The sequence below is a fragment of the Sander lucioperca genome, chromosome 13, assembly GCF_008315115.2.
Source record: "Sander lucioperca isolate FBNREF2018 chromosome 13, SLUC_FBN_1.2, whole genome shotgun sequence".
In the NCBI taxonomy this organism is placed as follows: domain Eukaryota; kingdom Metazoa; phylum Chordata; class Actinopteri; order Perciformes; family Percidae; genus Sander; species Sander lucioperca.
The window spans coordinates 32,908,875-32,929,001 of record NC_050185.1 but is presented as its reverse complement, the minus strand read 5'-3'; the positions used below and the strand labels follow the sequence as shown (position 1 = coordinate 32,929,001).

The 20,127-nt window shown below is 37.5% G+C and overlaps 2 protein-coding genes across 7 annotated transcripts in view; one reads left to right on the top strand and one right to left on the bottom strand.

Annotated features, from left to right (window-relative positions):
- Nucleotides 1-2,360: 2,360 nt before the first annotated feature.
- Nucleotides 2,361-20,110, top strand: rad51d (RAD51 paralog D). 3 transcript variants are annotated; one of them, XM_031308287.2, is made up of 12 exons: nucleotides 2,361-2,492; nucleotides 2,675-2,829; nucleotides 2,910-2,971; nucleotides 7,364-7,482; nucleotides 13,225-13,306; nucleotides 13,503-13,637; nucleotides 13,721-13,816; nucleotides 13,941-14,031; nucleotides 15,951-16,021; nucleotides 16,546-16,713; nucleotides 17,859-17,984; nucleotides 19,699-20,110. In XM_031308287.2, exons 2-11 carry the CDS (start codon nucleotides 2,748-2,750, stop codon nucleotides 17,955-17,957), a joined length of 1,005 nt encoding a protein of 334 aa, XP_031164147.1. In that variant the 5' UTR covers nucleotides 2,361-2,492; nucleotides 2,675-2,747; the 3' UTR covers nucleotides 17,958-17,984; nucleotides 19,699-20,110. The 3 variants fall into 3 exon arrangements, with proteins under 3 accessions (XP_031164147.1, XP_031164146.1, XP_031164148.1); XM_031308286.2 differs by having other exon boundaries at nucleotides 2,378-2,829; XM_031308288.2 differs by lacking the exon at nucleotides 13,721-13,816 and having other exon boundaries at nucleotides 2,378-2,829.
- The window catches only part of lig3 (ligase III, DNA, ATP-dependent), a 33,318-nt gene continuing 32,299 nt past the window's right edge, over nucleotides 19,109-20,127 (bottom strand). For all 4 annotated transcript variants that reach the window (XM_031308283.1, XM_035991124.1, XM_031308282.1 and 1 more), the window contains exon 21: nucleotides 19,109-19,925. In XM_031308283.1, the coding sequence (XP_031164143.1) occupies nucleotides 19,692-19,925 (234 nt within the window). In that variant the 3' untranslated portion in view covers nucleotides 19,109-19,691. The remainder of the gene's footprint in view (nucleotides 19,926-20,127) is intronic.

The window sequence follows — 20,127 nt, the reverse complement described above, 5'->3', positions numbered from 1 at the left end:
ATCCCTAAACCCAACCAGTTATCCTCTGAGATGCTTATCTTGACCCCAACTTTACCCTATCCCAACCTAATATCTCCGCTGCACCTAACCAAAATGTACACTAGGCCCTAACAACAACTGCAGAGGAGGACGTTACAGGACACACAATTAAGAGAATGGGGAACTTTATTCGAAGGGGGGGGGACAGATTTCATTAAGAGCATTAAGTCCTTCATCAAGTCCAAAACGATGTTTAAAGCACTAAAATCTCTACATAGTGTTTTGGTTTGCTGTCAGCGCAAATTGTGTTTTTCTATAATCTTGTTTCATGGATGTTAAATACTGTAAATTATGTAAAATGAAAAGGGACAAAAATTAGCTTAGAGTATAAAGTGTCTTGCGATTGATGAATAAATCAATGCAGAGAATTGTGTTTCAAGACAAGGTGCCCCACAGCCCTGGCCCCAATCCTCCTATCAAAATCACTGAGCTATAAGTGGAAAGTAATGAGCAAGTAATTCCATACAATGTTATGTGCTTTATTATTATAGACTTCTTCCTGCAATATACTTGCTTTATTTTAGCTGTGAATCTTTACTTGCACAGTATTGCCAGTATCTGTTACATCATTTTGTGTAAGGTGGAGGGTCTTCACTCTGCTTCAGTAGAGTGGTGTACTTTCAGGACTATTCTAGGACCATGTATAGCTTTATTGAATAAGCCTTCAATAATGGAAAGTACAAAGCAGAAGGGTTTTATTCAAAACTCCACCATCACAAAGTAGAACTTCATTACTCATACATGCAGACAGTCAAATGATTAACACAATATCAGCTCTTTAGACAAAACTCTAATGCAATTCATTTGGGTGGAATTATAAAAGTATATTAATGGTTATTACAGGATTCTTTATTGATCCCTGAGAAACTCATATTTTATCTTGTATCCCTTTCTTCCGCAGGGTATCTAATCAAATAAATCCAATGCTATATATAAAGCAGAAATTGTATAAAATGTCATTCTTAACAGAAGAAGCAATCAAACACCTGTGAATAGATTAGGAAAAACTATGAGTTACACTAAAACAATAAAATGTGATGATATTTATAAAAAACAAAAGATGGCTCGCAGGGTTCAATGTTTTGTTTAAGGGTACTTCAGCTGAAAAATGACTGCTGACAGAAGAACTACTAATGGTCATAAGTTGAACCAGAGAGAACTGAAAGAAGTGACAAGCTGAGCCAAAGTCAATTACTTTTTCAGCTGGAGAGGATGAGTATGTAACAGAGTTTATGATCTCTGATCACTTAAGATAAGTGCCCTCAGCATCAAAAGTGCCATGACCACTTGCGATAGCACAGTCTTTTGAGAGGGGACAAGGCAAAATCCTTTTTATTGATGACTTTATGAGAATGCTAATAATGCACTGAAGGGCCAAAATCTATTCCAGGGTGTATATGAATATAGTATGAAACAAAGAAGATACCGAATGACTGGCCTAATTCGACATATGGAAAATATGCAGTATAGTGCACCTCCATCTAGAAAACCTGTCTACAGCTGGGTAAGGTGGACTGAGCAACTCAAGACATAGTTGTGATTGTAAGTCTGACTAAAAGTCATTGGTGATGTTCTTCTGTCGTTTGTGTTACAAGGTATTTATAGTTATTTTATCTCATTTTATTCTTTATTTTCATGCCCTATGTTGGGTTGAATCTGTGTTTTTTCTTATTTTTTCATTGATTTTGTATATATTTGGTAGGCCTGTGTTTGAAGTGGGTTATGTTGTAGCCTATGTAAATCATTTTGTATTTTTTGTGGATGATCAGTTGTTTTAGTGCTTGTATTTACTGACTGGGACAGTATATATTTTTCTTACACTTTTATTTCACTATTTCACAGTTTTAATGAATACAACAATGAATAGAGAAATACATCAAAATCAGAATCAGGATGTGCAAATGTTCACCGTATAGATACTGCAATAGTCCAAGATGTGCATTATCTAACTAAATTAAAAAAGGTAATAAGCATAATATGGGCAGAAATATGTGTCACCAGAAATTTAATTTCAATCAGTCATATTTGAACTTGAATTGCTTAACTTGAATAAGCCTTGTTGAACATAATTTGAATTATATTGTTTGTTTACAACTTGAACAATTGCATCGACAAACCGAATTTGAATAGCAAAATTGAATTCAGTTGAATAAAAATAAAAATGAAGTGATTCAACTTTTTGTTGAGCAAATCAAATTCAAATAAAAATGATTCACATTCAGTTTCTACTGACACATCTCCATTAAAAATATTTTGAACAGAAACGTAGACTTAAACAACCAACCAACAACTTACAGCAGGATACTTACTACATTACCCTAAATACACTGCGAGTGCACTTTACTACGGCAAGCAGGAGAAGGCAATTAAGCCTTCGCACGTCGTTAGGCGTGTGCTGCTGTTGATCAAAAAAGTTTGGTGAAAACGAAGTTTTGTGAAAACGTTAGTTTGTCGTAAGTAAATAATGACAGGGTTTTGTCGTCGTGAAACTTAAGTGAAACTCATTAATTCTGTCGTTAGCTGTCTAACGTTAGTTAACCTAGCCTCGCAAAGATAAAAACAAGTGTAACGTTAGCTAGCGGCATCTAGCTAGCTAACTTAACGTTAACGTTACTTCACTTTATTTCTTCTTTAGGGCACAATTTAAGCTGCGTGTCATTTCCTAACATCAGAGTTACACGCGAACTAGCAGTTAACAATGCAAGACCATGGTAGTCTTGAGAGAAGGAATGTGTCCTGGACTGGATGAGGATTTAGTCCGTGACCTACGTGCTGCCGATATTAAAACAGGTGAGTGTGTGTTTTGAGGATACTTCATCTTAATCAAAATCCAGACCAGCCATAACAAGCATGGTTTCTTGTTTTCACAGTGGAGGACGTGGTCTCGTCTGACATTGAGGAACTTGCTCAGAGATGCTCTGTATCATATAAGGTATGTATACCATACATTCAAATAAATAGCTCATTCACTGAGGCGAAGACCCTGGAAACTGTCAGTAAACACCCTGGGAATCAGCCTTGCCAGATTGGATTGTCAGTTTCCAGTTGAGTCATATTTTTACCACGCTGTGGAGATAGGTCTGGCAATGCGGGACTACTACACCTATTAACACCCACCAAATCCAACTCCAGCAGGTGTTTAAAAACATGCACTGAAGCGCTGCTGCAATTAAGCTCCTTAAACTTTATTTAACCAGATAAGTCAATTGAGAACCAATTCTCATTGACAATGGTACAAGACATTTAAACAGAAATACAGCTAGTGTAGTAAAATAACACTAAAATACTCAAAAACATCACAGTATATACAGCATGGCCTACTGAGTAGGCTATATACAACAACCAAACTCTAATTAGGTACTGTTATAGAGAAGGCAGCCGTGACGAAGTAAATGGCAAATCCCTGAAGACAAACTTTATATCACATTATTTCCTTGTAATGAATCAAATGCATAGCTTTCTTTTGCAATGTTAAAAAGAATTTAAATTAAACAATAGACACCCACACTTTAATATACTTGGCATAAACAGTGGAGCGTGGGTGAATTAGGCCGTGACCAATATCATGTTGATCTTTCACACTTTCACCCACACACAGCATGAGTTTCTCATTGTGTAAGTGGTTTATATTAGGTGATATTTTTTTAAAAATATTACCCTTAATGTAAGGAGACACTTGGCTTGTTAGTATGTACACCCATGGCAAGCCAGTCATTTCATTAACATGCCAGGCAAAATTGTTTCACAGCACAGGGTCAATTTAAGGTTAAAGATCACATTTGCTTCCTATTTTTTTCTGTATATTTAATTGTATTTTCCCCACTCAGCAATTACAACTAGACTACAGAGTTCCCTGTAGATATAACAAGCTTATACAGTATAAGCTTGAAAAAACAAGAACAGGTTTTTCCTTACTAATTTAGTTCATAAGCAAGGAGGCACTGTTGCATCTAGTTTTATGCATTATGTATTATGGTTTTATCAACTTTTATGGTTTTCATGTTTTCCTTCGTCACACCTATGTGACGCACACTGTAGTCAAGCCTCTCAAAATACAACAACACACACACACACACACACACACACACACACGCACAGGTGACCCGTCTCTGTGCATAACATAGTTTTCAATCACCAGCATTATTAGATCTTGATGCTGCATGGTTATTGGCTCACTGACGCTGATGAGATTTACTCACTAGATATTGAAATTTGGTATTGAATGACTGATGTCTTGGTGTACCACTGTGTACTGTCTTGTTGGCTATGTATTGTTTTAAGCTAATTACAGCTGTTTAGCACTATTGCCCACTAGTGCTAAACTATTATCTTAATAGAAGTCGCATGGCAAAATTTGTAAAAAATTGATACAATAAGAAATAAAAATAGTATTTTAAATATAGTTGTATCTGAACAGTATGCAATAAATAATAGAAAAGTTTCTAGCCATGAGGAAAGCAAAACTAAAAAAAACTCCTTCTTGGGTCTGCCACAAAGGCCTTCATCATCAGTTTGAACCCACGAAGAAAGGCCAGTTTTAAATCATTTCGCAGTGAGAACCATGAAAAAAGAGTGCAGGACGTGATAAAAATTCGACCAAACTCAGTTCTGACCTTATGGGCAGATAAAAGGAAACTATTAATTTTTTTTTAGATCATAAATAGTGTTTCCACCAAACTTTTTCAGAGATGTAAGAGTGTAAAAATAAGGAAAGTGACCCAGAAGGACCTTCTAGATAAAAGTGTACTGTTTTAGTGAATAATTGTGTGTGGACAGGGCATGGAAGTCAACCCAAGCTTTCTTGATACAAAAATGAGTGAGAGTTTTACAGTCAGTAACACATCCTCACTGGTCAAACTGTCTGTCTGTACATCCCGTCTGGACATGAATAGAAAATGTATTTTGTAACCCCAAGAGAAACTTTAGAAAAGTGTGAAATATATTGTACGGCCTCCATCCTCCTATCACGGTGCATGTTCTTTTCATGTTGGCTACATGTAATTCAACCTGTGACTGTAGATCCCCCAGTGACTTGCATATTATAGGAGTTAAGTACCACCTTGATCGAGATGGTGAAAGTGTTAGAAGACATCATCACAGAATTAATACAAGTTTTTTTCACCCAAGAAATCATTACATTTTTGGAAATATTCTTTTTTCCATCACTGCCTGCAGCAGGTTCAGATCATCGCCGTGGCCGAGCTGGACTTTCTGACTAAAGCAGCCTGCAACACCTAAATTAATTAAAGCTGCTCATGGCAAGGTTTCTATGTAAAAACACACCCATTTTATAAGCCTACATCCCAAATTGGGCCGCCAACATTCCCACTAATTGAGACCCAACAGATTTGCCTTATTTTCCCTAAATACATTTCTGCTGTTGGACATGAATTCTGGACGGAAATTCTCTCTTCCTAGAAGAAGAGACTAATCAGAATGTCAGCCTGCTAAACAGCAGTAAGTGCTCTTTCTCCGATCTGTTTTCATAAAAAGCTTCACAACCCAGCCTGTTTAGTGAACAATGTGTTTTCATGCAGTAGGCTGATGTCGCGTTGTAAGATCCAGTGGGATGTCCTACTGTAGTGTGGTAGGTAGTAGGTTCCAACATCAAATAAGCTTATGCTTCTGCTCTCAAGCTAATTCAAATTTCCTTAGACAATCACATATTTATTTATTGGAAACAGAAATCCAAATATCTCATTAGGTGATAGCAGAGCAAGAGTCCTGATCTGATTGGTCTTTCTCCGCTATTATTGTAGAGAGGAGGAATGTTTGTTCAATTGCCTCAGGCGGTCATGCTGCCTGTAGTCATGCTCAAGTAGGGCATCTTTAGCTTTTGTAATGTGACATATTTCCGTGTGAAAGTGAGTTTGTGTGCAATGTATAATTTATGAGAAGGATATGATAAGTGGGCGTAACTTGGCGACCATGGAGTCTCGGATTGACCTGATTAATCTGCCCACAGGTGGCTGATTGCAGGACGTGGCGGCGGTTCCTGGCAGCTTTGCCATGTATGAATAACCACAGCGGTTTAGAGTGATAGCGATAGAGAGCGATACCTACCCATTATTAGATCTGGAGGCAAACTAAAATATCCAAACGCACCTCTGACCCATGATATCGCCCTGATAGCTACTGTGACCCACAAACCAACGGTCAAGTGCAGTTTTACATGATGGGAGGCATTGACTGGATGCCCTATATTACATTTTATTGGATGCATTTATGTGTGCGCCCTGGAGTGCAATATGAATCATCAAAATATTAACATTCTACAGGAGGAGAAACGAGTGATTTTTATACTTACATTCTCAGAAAAGCTTTAACATATGTGACATATACCAACAGATTGGTTTGTAGTTTGATTGGTTGCACGTTCATGTTAGCAATTAACGATTACTTTCAAAGTTAATCAATCTATTAGTTGTCTGGTCTATGAAATGGTGAAAAATGTCGATTAGTGTTTTCCAAAGCCCAAGATCAAAAGTCTTGTTTTTGTCCACAACTCACAGATATTCAGTTTACTATCACAGAGGATCGAAGAGCCTAGAACATATTCACATTAAGAAAGCTGGAATCAGAGAATTTTTCCTTTTTTATATATATAAAAAATGACTTAATTCAACTAATCGATTATCAAAACAGTTGGCGATTAATTTAATAGTTGACAAATAATCGATCAATCTTTGCAGCTCTAGTTCATGTGGAAAACTTCTGCTTTAAAGGCTGTTGTATCAGCATCAGTATGCAAGGTGATTTATTGGCCAGTAAAAATCCAGTCACGTAATGACTACATTATAACACGTTATAACACGTTATAATGCTCGTCTAGCTGCTAGCGTGGCACGCCCTCATACTCTGCTTCTGATTAGCTAGTAGTCCTTACCTAGCTACTGAGCATGTGCGACTCCCAACAAAGACGGAACAGAAGTGAGATGCCTCACTCTGTAGCTAAAACAGAGAGCTCAACACACAGGGTGAAAAGAGGAGCTGCAGCAATGTGCAGTACAACAAAAATATGGTGGTTTTTGAAAATGAAACCATGTAAACCTATTCTGATATAACCTCTAAATACAATTATGAACCTAAAAATGAGCATAATATGAGCACTTTAACCAAATCTGAGCAGACAGTGTGGATATGATAACATTATTTAAAAAAAACAAGCCAACATTTTGCTTTGGGATTATAATCACAATGGCCCAATTGGGCAGAAAACTACCCAATCTGGCAACGCTAGCTGAGGTAGATCAGTACATGTTGTGTTGTGGCTTATCCATGCAGCAGTGTGTGAGCCTCATATGCTGTAATTATTGTATTTCAGGCTCTATTTGCCATCCGCCGAGTGCTGCTGGCCCAACACACAGCATTCCCTGTGTCAGGCGCTGATCTGTATGAAGAACTATTGAGCTCAACAGCCATCCTCTCCACTGGAAATCCCAGGTAAAGACAATTCTGCACACACAGCAGAGCACACAGTTTTGTCTTTCGAGGACGGATTTAACGGTGGGCTGAGTGCCACAAGAGCTTAATGGAAGGTTCACCTCCACAATAAAATATGTATTCCTAAGGACAGTTCCCCACATATTGAATTAAAACATTTCCCCAGTGTTCAGTTTAGAGGCAAAAGTGATTCTGTGGTGATGCTTGTTTGTGCGTGTGTGTAGTGTAGTGGCTTCTTCATCTGGGCAAACGGATATTATTTCAGATTGAAGTGTTTGATTTAAATGGTTGTAGTAGTTGTATTTTGAAAGTCAAAGGACATCATTTTACATGCTGCACCGAATTATTTGTGCTTCAACTACTATTGTTGTAGCAAGGGATGCATTTAAGTCATTTGTCAGTCTTATTATGTTTGCAATTTTTGCTCTTCAGCTTTGCAGACCAGCGCAGACTGTCCACAATCACAGGATAACATGCAAAATCAATAGTATTGTACATTACAAGATTTTTCGTAACCAGATTCCTCTGCATCGATCCAATTTATCAAACTAAGATCTTTTCAGTGTTGTTAAAATCAAATTTGCATTGAACCGTGCCAGTAAAATATGCATCTGGAGTATGGTAACTGTAGTTAAAAATACAGCAGAGCAATAGAGTGTTTTAGAAATGGTCTGTGTGCTACATTTTTGTAGCTAGAGCTGCCTTCTTTGCTTGTTATTCCATTTGGCTTGTGAACGCAGCCTAAAGTGGCTCTGATATATCAGCTGCATTAACTTGGCCTCTAGCTTGACTATTTTCCACACAAAAAAAAAAAAACCCCATCACTGACAAGTCCTTTAAAACATTTTCCGGTACATTGGAAAATTAAAATTGAATGACTTGAAAGAAACCAAAGAATCCCACTGCTACCAGCATGGCATTGTATTACAGCACTACTTAGAGAGTTAACTTGCAAAAGTGAGACACAGCATCCAAAGGTTTGCACAGAGATGAGTGCTGGCATCACAAGATTCAGCTATCTGTATGCAGTCATAGCACAAAGCGTAGCACATAAATTCTCCACTTTTAGAAGGGAAATATTCTTTAGCCAGGACACAGACTGCCCTGAACGAATCTGTGAAATGGGCCAGCATGGCATAATTTATAGGATGGTACCTTATCTACAGTTAAACTCACTGTTTCGGCATAATTAATGACCACAGTTTTTTTTTTCTCCATTGCTCCTTTTAAATGGTTTTCATAAATTAGTTAGTGCTTTGGATTAGTGATATGAAACTGAATCAGCCATGTGAGTAAAGGCAGTGTGATTTGTGTGCCTCGGCTGCGCTCTACTGGTGAAAAGATGAACTGATGAATGATGCTCTTTGCTGTCCATGGTGTCACAGTTTGTACAGTCAGTATGGTGTGTGGTTTATGCAGAGACAGAGGAAATGTACACTTAGTTTCCAGTTTATTAGGTATGCCTAGCTAAAACTAATGCAGTCTAATACATCATCCCTGCAAAAGCGTTACCTTAAAAGTTGTAGTGTTCAGTTTTTGTTAAAACTGTTTTAGAGGTGTTAATTCAACTGCATAGTTTGGAGGCTCCAGCTTGTGGTGCTGTTCAATTTAATTGAGTTTGAGAGGTGATTATAATATTTAGTATCCTGTGAACAAAATATTAGACATGCAGTACAGTGCAGCACAAACTAAAACCTCCAAAATGACCATAAGGTTGAATTAACACCTCTTAAACAGGTCCATCAAACCTAAACATTATAACTGTCATGAAGGAAGGATTTATTGCAGGGCTGTTTTAGTAGACTGCATTAGGGCAACTGAATGTATAATATGTAAAGGATTTTGTAGAGTAGATTAGAGACTGCAATCGGTTGAATATATCCTGCTTTGCTCACTAGCTAATGCTGAGTGTGAAACTAGTTTTCTTGGCTGATCGGCTGCACAGACAGAAGACAAGACCTTGCAAGTCTTTGCGTCAGAATCAGTGAACTGGAACTGAAAGTATTTTACAGCTTTGTCTGGGAGAAGATCGCCTGAATGAAATGAGGCACATATTTGAGTCTTCATCATGCTCCGTGAAGACGGCCACATTCAGACTTTTTCTACCTAAAGCCGGACGCCCTGAAGGCCGTAAGCACTGCTAGGACTTCTCTTCAGCTTTCAATCACATCTGTTGCTGGACACCTTTTGGCATATTAATTTAAGTTTTTTTCTTCCAGCTGTTTGATGCACAGTGAATGGGAGTCTTGAGCCCAGAGAGGGATACATAGAATGGACATATACTTTTCTAAGTGTGTGGTCTTATTTCAAACAACTATGTAGAAGTCAAAGAGCTCAAAGAAAACCCAAGTACTATAACATGATAAAATAACCAAATGCGTCGGTGAACCTTTATACTTAGTTCTTTATCTTGTTAGTAACATTGTGTCGGGGGAACCTTTCTTGGACTGTCAGATTGAACTGTATTCCTATTATTTAGCTGTCTCCTTAAATATCGCCAAGAAGCATTTGTCTTTGGCAGTATAACAACACCCAGCAACACACTAAGCATTTCATACACTTCCATCAGAGCTAGTCCTAACAAACAAAAGCAGTCTAATCATTAATAACGAATAATAAACGGAACTCATTTATTTTTAGCCACACAGAATATCAAAACAGTATGTACAAAGATAAACAGAACGCAACAAAAACTAAACAAACCGTATCAGATTTCCAGCTGATGTGGTGATTTGTCATACTAACAGGATGGATGATAAGGGCTGATAATGGTTTATAGCTTTCATCAGCTTGTGTGTCATGTAGCCTACATAATGTTTTTGTCAACACTTGATACTATAATGACACAATATTATAATGCCATGCATAGGCTACTGCAAAAATGTTTGGGTGTGATCAAGGGATGAGATTCAGCCTCGGAAATTGCAAAGATTGTCTTCCGTCAAAGCCTTCTAATAAGGAATTCAGCCTTGTAGTTCAGTGTAGGTGGCTCCCAGCAGCCCACAGCCAACCTGACAATGAAGCTGCCTGCTAAAGACACGAGAACGATGCTGTTACTTCCCACTATTTCTTTGAATTATTATCCAGGTGCTGGGTATGGCTGCGGAAAGGATATCAAAAATGGCTTTTATAAAGAGCTTTCTGTCTAAACAAAACAAAATCTTAGCCTCTTCATTGTTTCCACTCCAGTCACACAATACAGTAAGATAAAGACCTTTAGGTCCAATGACTTCACAGTATTCTGATCTCACTGAAGAGTGAATTGAAGCAACTGATAGATTACTTTTCACTAAAATTTTATTTTTATATGATTTCACATAACAAATAATAACAAAATTGAAATAAAAAAATGAGTGCGGCCCATAAGAAATTATGAATCTGTGGCTTTTGAAGGACAATCACTTTCAGCCTTCTGAGTCCACAAGAACACTACCTAGTGTTTCATCAACAGTGCAAGCTTCTTTGCCCCATTCTCAGAGAAGGCAGGAATAATGCAATTATGTCCATTCCCACCAATTCTCCTCTTCACAATCATGCTGTGGAGGATGAGAACCACTATTAACCAGGCTTCCAGTGATGCATAACCTTCAGGCTGAAGGACCTTGGCTATGTAGATTAAACTGCATCGCTGTCACATTCATCATCGTACATGCAGCCAAAGATGATGAGATTCCACAAGCTACACAGATCATTGAACTCAACATAGACAAATCTAAGCATTCCAGTGCTGAAAGAACAGATGGTTAAAGCATTTCAGCAACAAACACTACCTTGGTAATGATCAAAATATAAGTGCAAGAGTAGTCTGGATCAACAGAAGTACATTTCCAGGATAATTGCTCGACATACGAGCCGGATGTCCCTCCGCTGCTGCTCTGTGTGTTACTGTTCTCAAAATTCCTTCGCTTCGGGAAACAAAAACAAACTTTGAGCTAGCAAGGTACATGCTGAAAATGGCAGGTTTTAAATAAATTTTGGATCGTGCAATAAGGCAGGCCTTCTTGGTTCTTTCAGGGAATGATGGTAAAGATTTACAAAGAATATGTTTAGTCTAGTCAAGTCAAATTACTTTATTTATCCCCCAGTGGGGCAATTTGTTATGCAGCAGATAGTAGAATAAAAACATACACAATCATACACACAATGCAGAGATTGCCTACCATGCAGGCAGTTTAAAAAAAACAAACATAAATAATAAAACAAGTTATCTATGGTTCTTTATTACAAAGAATATGTTTACGTTATTTACTAACTAACTGGGACGTTTTGGGAGCAATTGGTGGGCATTGCGATGCACGAAGTACACAAGGCGATACACTGGTAGGAGCAAATTACGTTCAACCATGTATCCAGCTAATTTAAATAGCTCACTTTACTGTATTGTGTGAACAGTTAACTTAATTTAATATTGTATGTGGCGTTTTCTTTTGCAAATGTTCCACCAAAACAAGTTCCTTCCCGAGACCATTTTGCAAAGCCACCGTCGCTGCGTCCGGAGCTTAGCGCCGCCCAAGATGATTGTGATCGGTTTAAAGAAATGCAACCAGCAAAAAAACCATCCAGCAGCTAAAAAAGGAAATGTGGGGTAGAAAATATATATATCGTAAAGCCATTGCTAAACATTGTGAGGAAAATCTTACCATGTATTTACTTTAGACAATGCAATAAGCTCTGATCTATTTATGTAGTGCTCCACACCTGCAATAATTTGAACAGGCATTATGTCGTCGTTGTTGCTACTTCAGTATTCAATCAACTCTAATGGCTACAGCAGCTTTCCAAGCATTGATGTTGAAGCATTTATTTCTATTGTATTTTAAGGCAAAGCTGTGGACAGCTGGGAAGACTAAACAGGCTGTAAACCTGACACCATGACCCATTTTGCACTTGCTTGGCAGTACTATTGTTCACAAAATGAAATCTGATTGGTAAACGGAGCACAGGAATGTTATTGGCTGTTGATGGCTGATTGTGGAACTTATAACCATGGCCTACTTTTAACCTCTGTTCACTCAGCTCAGTAGGAAATGAATGGACCTCTAATGATTTATTACTAAAGTGTATTGCTGCTGTGTGAACACATAAAAAAGAGCAGATACACTTACAGCCAAAACACACCGGGCGCGTAAGCGTCGCCTATAGCAGCGTAGCGCAGCTATTTTTATTTCTGCGCCCATGTTATCCAATCTGTCCTTTCATACCATCCGTGTAGCGTCCACGTCGGCCTGTGCGCTGCAGCGATAGTTTCGGCGTCTCCTCTAGTTCTTGCGGGAGACGCGAGCGTATGTGTCAAGTTAGGCAGGTAATCGCACACAGGAAGAACACAGTGCAACCGGATACTTTACGAAAATAAAACACCTAGGTTCATGGTGATTTGGGCTGTCTTCTCACAGCGAGACACGCGATCAGGCACACGGAGAGAGAGACCGGACGGACAGAGAGAGTGGGTGGCGCACGCGCACACACACGCACGAACAAGATTATTGAAAAGCAAACTATTTTTTATTTTATTTAAAAGACGAAGCCAGTGGCTAAGCTTGATAAGATGCAATGAAACAGCCAGCAATTGAAATTAGGAATTGGCCAAACATCTTACGAATAGTCTGGAACCTAATGCAAGCTCTGTTTATATTGTGTTCACCCAACTGCAGTTTTTGTTGGCTCTACAGATGTACATGGACTTAATAGTTTATTACATCGGATGGCAGTTGTGAGTAATGTATTGCACCTTGTTTCTTGCAGCTTAGATAAACTGCTGGATTCAGGCTTGTATACTGGAGAGATAACAGAGCTGTCAGGAGGCCCAGGAAGTGGCAAATCTCAGGTGAACATTTCCTACCTTCCCTCTCTATCACTGATAATTTCAGCCTCATAAATTCCTGCTTTTTAGAATCCCCTCTTCTCATATAGAATAAGAAATTGTACTCTGGCTGAAATAATACTTTTCAGAGTTATCCTTTAGCTAACAAATTATCCATGCATTCTTGAACTATTCCCTGCACGCTTGTCATGTCTTATAGGTGTGTTTCGGTGTGGCAGTGCACATTTCTTACCAGCTGAAACAGAGTGTAATATTTATCGATACAACAGGAGGGCTGACTGCCAGCCGCTTGCTTCAAATGCTCCAAGCTGAAACAAGTAACACAGAAGAGCAGGTGAGTTGACAGGGAATGAGTTTCAAACTAATAATACATGATGTGTAATATAAGACAATGTGAAACAAACTGTCATTTTACAGATGGAAGCTCTTCAGAGGATCCAAATCTTCCGTTTGTTTAACATTTTCTCTTTACTCGACTGTCTGTACAGTCTTCGCAGTGGTGGGCTTCAGCAGGTTTGTTTGCAGTTACTTTTTTCCCTTCTGCTTAAAATATACCAACAATCTTTCTGTACCGAGGGAACCTTCGAGAAAGACGATCAACTTTTCAGCAATCTAATTTTGTCACATTTTGTATTAGGCGTCTGTTGGCGGGGGCTCCGTCAAGGCAGTGATCGTGGACTCCGTGTCAGCTGTTATCTCTCCTCTACTGGGAGGCAAACAAAATGAAGGTGATATCTCTTTCTGCAAGTCCATCATAGTGCACGATACCTGAGGCTGTGTATACACCTGAGCCTGTTAACTCCAAATGTCTGTCAAATAAATATCACAACATGGTTCTCACACATTTGGAAAGCATAACATCTAAGTTAGTTCCAGTCATGAGAAAGTGTGAAAGAAAAATCATAATTGTGTGTACAGTCACAGTAAACCCTGAACCACACATTTCTAATATCAGTTATAAATAGAGCTGTTTTCCTTAACCTTGGAGCTGCTTCAACAGGAGTCTGACCTCTTGAGCGTCACAATAATTAAAGTTCTTAATCCAAGTGAACTTAATTCAACTTTATTGTTAACTATTGGTTCATAGAAAGCTCCGAAACGTATCTATCTTAACTTATGTAATTAAGTAATCACTCAATACAACAGGGTTCAACGGGGGGATCTAAAATAAACCTAGCATGTGCGATTGTGAAAAGACATTACAAAGTCTGAAAATGTAATTGAACCTCTGAAAACATTAAGTTTCCAAAACTAGCTTATTCATGAAGTGTTTTGTTAGAGCTATTGACACTTTAAACTAGAGGTGCAACGATGAATCGATAAATCGATTAGTTGTCAACTATTAAATTAATCGCCAACTATTTTGATAATCGATTAATCGTTTGTCATTTTTTTTAATTAAAAAAAAAAAGATTTCTCTGAGCCAGCTTGTTAAATGTGAATATCTTCTAGTTTCTTCTCTCCTCTGTGACAGTAAACTGAATATCTTTGAGTTTTGGACAAAAACAAGACACTTGAGGACGTCATCTTAGGCTTTGGGAAACACTGATCCACATTTTTCACCATGTTTTGACATTTTTATAGATCAAACAACTAATCGATTAATCGAGAAAATAATCGACTATGAAAATAATCGTTAGTTGCAGCCCTAATTTAAACAAACACCACCGGTCTATGTATACCAATTCATGAATAAATGAATGCCTGACCCACCTCAGCTTGAGCTTTGAAAAGTTTGTTATAAGAAAGTTATAGTTAGTTTCCCTGGAAGCAGTTACTTGTTCTCCACACCTGAGCAGGTCTAGTCCAATAGAAAACCCACAAAACACAAATGAAACAAAAGGGCTAAAACCACAGCCCATGTAACGTTGTAACAAAAGCACCACAGCCTATTTTGTCAAACTGGTGATTAAAGACAGAGGATTAGCTCAGTTCAGTAGATCATTCTTTAGTTGGGGAATGCTGAGATGAAGTAGTTGCATCATAAATGAATTAATTTATGATGCATTGATATGATGACATTTTCTGACATTAGCAATTGCTAATGTCAGAAAATGTCATAAACACAAAAACTTTCTCAGCATATGTGGGTGGGTGTGGTTTGATAACTGACAACCCCACAACTGTCATCAGATTTTGATTAAAACGTAGCTAAATTCTGATTGGTGCACCAGAGTATGTGACATCACCTTTTTCCAACTCAGCCTTGCCCACTTCAAACCAGTGAGAGGAGTAAAGACAAAACCACAAATGCAGCAATCTCTCATGTGAAATAACAAAAAAAACTGTTCAAACTTTGGCATGAAACTAATCATGTAGGACCCTCCGCTCATAGTAAAAAGCTGATTGAAAAAATTGTTTTTTAGATCCTTTTAAGGAATCACCAAAGTAATTATAATTCATCCTATAATTCACAATGACATTTTTTTTTACCAAATGTCATGGCTATTCTCTAATACTTTCCGGCAGGACTAACATTGTGGACTGACCAACATTTTTAATCCCTAGAGCTCTGCCACCAGCGTGGCTAACAATATCTGTTGCCTTAGTTACTACTGTTGAATTGCTTAGAAAGTACCATGGAAAGACATTGTGTATTCTGTACAGGGGAAAAAAAAGCCTGTCTTACAACTTCCTGTGCCTCCAGGCATGTCCTTGATGATACAAGTGGCAGGAGTTCTTAAGACAATGGCAAAGGACTTCAATGTTGCTGCTTTGGTAAGGATGACACAGTCCTTGACGTGTACTACTCTGAATTCAAGCTGCATTTCCAGTGGCAATCTAACCTCTCCACAAACCCTTTCACATTTCCTGTTGTTATTGCTGTGAGACCTCAAATGAAAACTAAACTTTTTTATGCCTTTGTCTGGGTAAGAACTAAATCAAGTTAAAAACAAAAGGTTACTCATTTTTTAAATGAAATGTGTAAAACGAAAATCAATTTGTTCAGGTTATAATTAATAAAAATATGAACTAATCACACTAAAAAGCATGCACCAAAGAAAATTTGCCTTCAACCCAAATAGTTATTTAAGGTAGAGATAAAGATAATTTGATAGGCTGTTTGATGGTCCTCTTTGATTTAAAGTGGGACAATATGACAATCTTTACTTTTCTCTTCTAAAGCATGTATTATCTCTTGCGAGCTATACTAAACCAAAAAAACAGAACGAAGAAATGGTTTGATAATCCCCCAAGAGAAAAATAACGACAAATAAACATGACGGTGTCTGGGCCTGCAGGTTACAAACCATGTTACGAGGAGCGGCAGCGGGGAGGTGCAGCCAGGCCTCGGTGTGTCGTGGAGTCACATCCCCAGAACCAGGATCCTGCTGGAGCGAGTAGAGCGGGCCGCACCTGTCAGCCACTCAAGCATGCGCTCTGCAACGCTAATCAAGTCTTCTAGACAGGTACTACAAGCAGCATTGACTTGCACATCATCCAGCTAAGTATTGATTCTGTCAAAGGGGTTTCGTTGAAAGGCAAATGTCAAAACGTCTCATTAAAATGGGGACTTTGAAGTTACGTTTGCACTTGTAAAACAGGTCTGGTGTGACAAAGCTCTTTATTTCCATTTGAAAGCTGCTTCCAGCAAGATTTTTTTTTTCTTTTTTTACAAGAAAACTATACCAGTCTTATTATTCAAATTCACAAATACAGGCTGTGACAGACATTCTGCTGATTTTAGATCCAGGACAATCAGCTGTTTACCCGAAAGCAATTTTAAGATAAGATATACTTTTATTGAATTTGGTTGTTGCAGAAACAACATAAATAATTAATAAGAGGTACATAAACTAAAATAGAACAACATAAATAGAAACTATACAAGAGTATTTGGAGGCAAATGACGTGGAAAAAGTGGTGTGATTAATGGCAGCAAAGTCAACGGGTCTATGTAAACAGTGTACAGCAGGCTTATATGCTTATATATCATATGGTTAGGTAATGGATCTGTGTTTATCTGTATTAATATAATAGAATACAGTACAATAAGAGTCTAACATATTAACATAATATAGTTTTATATGGTACAATTTTGATATAGTGATTAAAAAGAGTATAAGGTGTGTAGTAATGTAGTATAGAATAACATAATATATTCTATAGTACACCAATATAACAGTATGTGGTAGAAGTATAGTGCAATATAACATAAGAGTAAGTATAGTGCAACAATATAACATAGTATATAGTATAACTTTGTGTAAGATATAACGTAATATGTTGTATAATATAGCAATATAACATGGAATATAGTATATGGTATAGTATAATACAGTTTATAACAAGAATATATGAACAGTAGTATTGCTAAAAATTGTTCTACGGTCTATTACTTTTTCCTCCTCTCATAAATAACTGTCCACAAAGGCATTCATTATACATTTTTGTTGTGGAGTTACAAATAAGATTCTGTCAGACAATACAAAAAGCACTTTGACAAAGCACATCCAGAATGGACATAGCCAAAATGAATATTTTATATTGCAGCCAAGTTGTGTTTCTCTTTAAAGAAAAGTAAATCAACACTGTAATCTGCTCTACTTCTTAGCCTTGTCACATCAAAGAAGAGTTTGACTTGCAGTGGTGGAGTCGCTCTAAAGAAGCATCATCAGGAAAGAGAAAACTGGATGAGACTGATTCCGGATGATAGCCAACTATAATCCTCTGACCTAAGGTACATGTTTCTGGACCAAATGTGCACACAAAAAAATGTGTCTGAAGTTTCCTTCTTTTCCCCTCTGATACTACAAAGCACTATGCAAATATTTGAATGATTGCTGAACTTTATTCCAATCAGAAAAAAAACTGTTGCTACAATCATTAGCTCCCTGGTTTGCAACTTTCATTAGAATGATGTATACTAGCTTCAAAATTGGCCCATTTAGATCATGATATTGGCAGTATGCACCTTATCCAACCCTCTGCTGCAGCATTAACATTTCATGGGGTATCCTTTGTGTGTGAGAGCATAGATTATAGACTTCTTATATAGACAAATAGGCTACTTTTACTCTTATCAAATTTTTCGTCTGGATATTTAATTTTTTTTGGTGTTTAAAAGGGAGGAATGTAGAGGCAGGATAGGCTTTTCTTCATGTGTATCTTTCAAGCCTTTCAGGGGAAGGTTCATGTGCTTTTGCCCTCTTGAGAGCTTCAATACATTTAGATATTTAATTAAACTACCTCATAGCCTGAAGTAACCCGGGGATAGAAAGGCAAATCAGCATTATCCTTGAAAGCCATTCAGAGGCTGGGGGCTTCAGTAAAAAGCTTTCAAAGAGTCTCATGATTTAGAATGAAAGTGAAATGTATATAGTTAAGGAGAACAATTTTCTGACATACTATGACTTTTATATATTTTTTTAAGACAAACTATACTGTGACTTTTACGACATTTTTCTGACATACTGTACTATAACTTTTAGATTTGACATGCTATACTATGCCTTTTTATGAATTTAAGACATACTATACTTTGACTTTTTTACGACATTCTATATTATCACTTCTTTATGACAAACTATACTACGACATTTTATGACACATTGTACTATGATTTTTTTGACATTCTATACTATGACTTTTTCATGGCATACTATACTATGACGTTATAACTTTTTTATGATATGCTATACTATGACTTTTACTTTTCATTACATACTATACCTTTTCATGACATACAACTTTTCTTTTACTATTTACTATACTGACCTATATATACTGTGACTTTTACCAGCTCAGGCTCTTTCTGCAGGTAGGTGCAATACTCCAAGCACAATTTGTAGAAAACAAGAGACATTTTATCAGCATTTTGTTTATTCCTAACGGGGGACAAATTAAGTTCATGAGCTAGGGTTTAATACCTTGCAAAATGTTCCACTCAGGCAGAAAAATGAATGCATGATACAAATAAAAAACCCTGATTTTAATCCTGCTGCATATTCATTTTCATGTCAATAGTTGTTACATGTCTTTGTAAAATGCATTTCATGATTTACAGTATTAATGTGTAGCTGCTTTAACTATATTGACATTTTCTTACAAAAACTCATTCAACATTTTCATTGGCTCACACAAACCTCATTTCATCAAAAATGTCATCAGAAAATTAGCTACGTCTGTCCCTAGTATTCAAAAATCTTCCTATTAGCAGAAAATTGTCAAAACTACAACCTCAAAACTAATGTATACTGTCCTCTGCAAGTATACAAAACAAAAATGGCTTGGAAAGAATAAACTAAAATGACCTGAGGACAGCGTTAGTGTCACAGTAATCTCCCCAAGCCATGTTCATATGGTTTAACATGGATATAGAGTTAAGTTACACTGATATGCAGAAAAGGTTAACAGAGTGTATAAAAATGTGTTTTTCTTTTTATTGTTAACAGGGAGGTACGAGCCGCCTCTTGCGGATACATTCCCAGATCCAGCTTGGTGAGACTCTCTGGGCCTTGCTGTCGTCTTCAGGTTCAGCCAGCGTATGCGTAGCTGAGGCGACGTCGTAGTCCTGTACGAGGTCTCCGTCATACGCCACAAAGTACCTCCTCAGTTTGTCAAAGTCCTGCACTGAAACGGGCAGGAAAAGCTTCACCCCACTGAAGATGTCCAGCAGGGTCTACAGAAAAATGTAGTCAGCAGAGGACACATGTGAGCAGACTGCTCCAATTTTAAGTTGTGGTCAAGCTGCATATCATTCAATTAATAATTTAGTCCATGTTTAAATTAAACACTCATATTGTGTTACTTAAAGTGTTGTAAAACACCAACAACCAAAAAGTATTTAAAATGTAATGTTAAATTGGAAATCAAGCAACTTG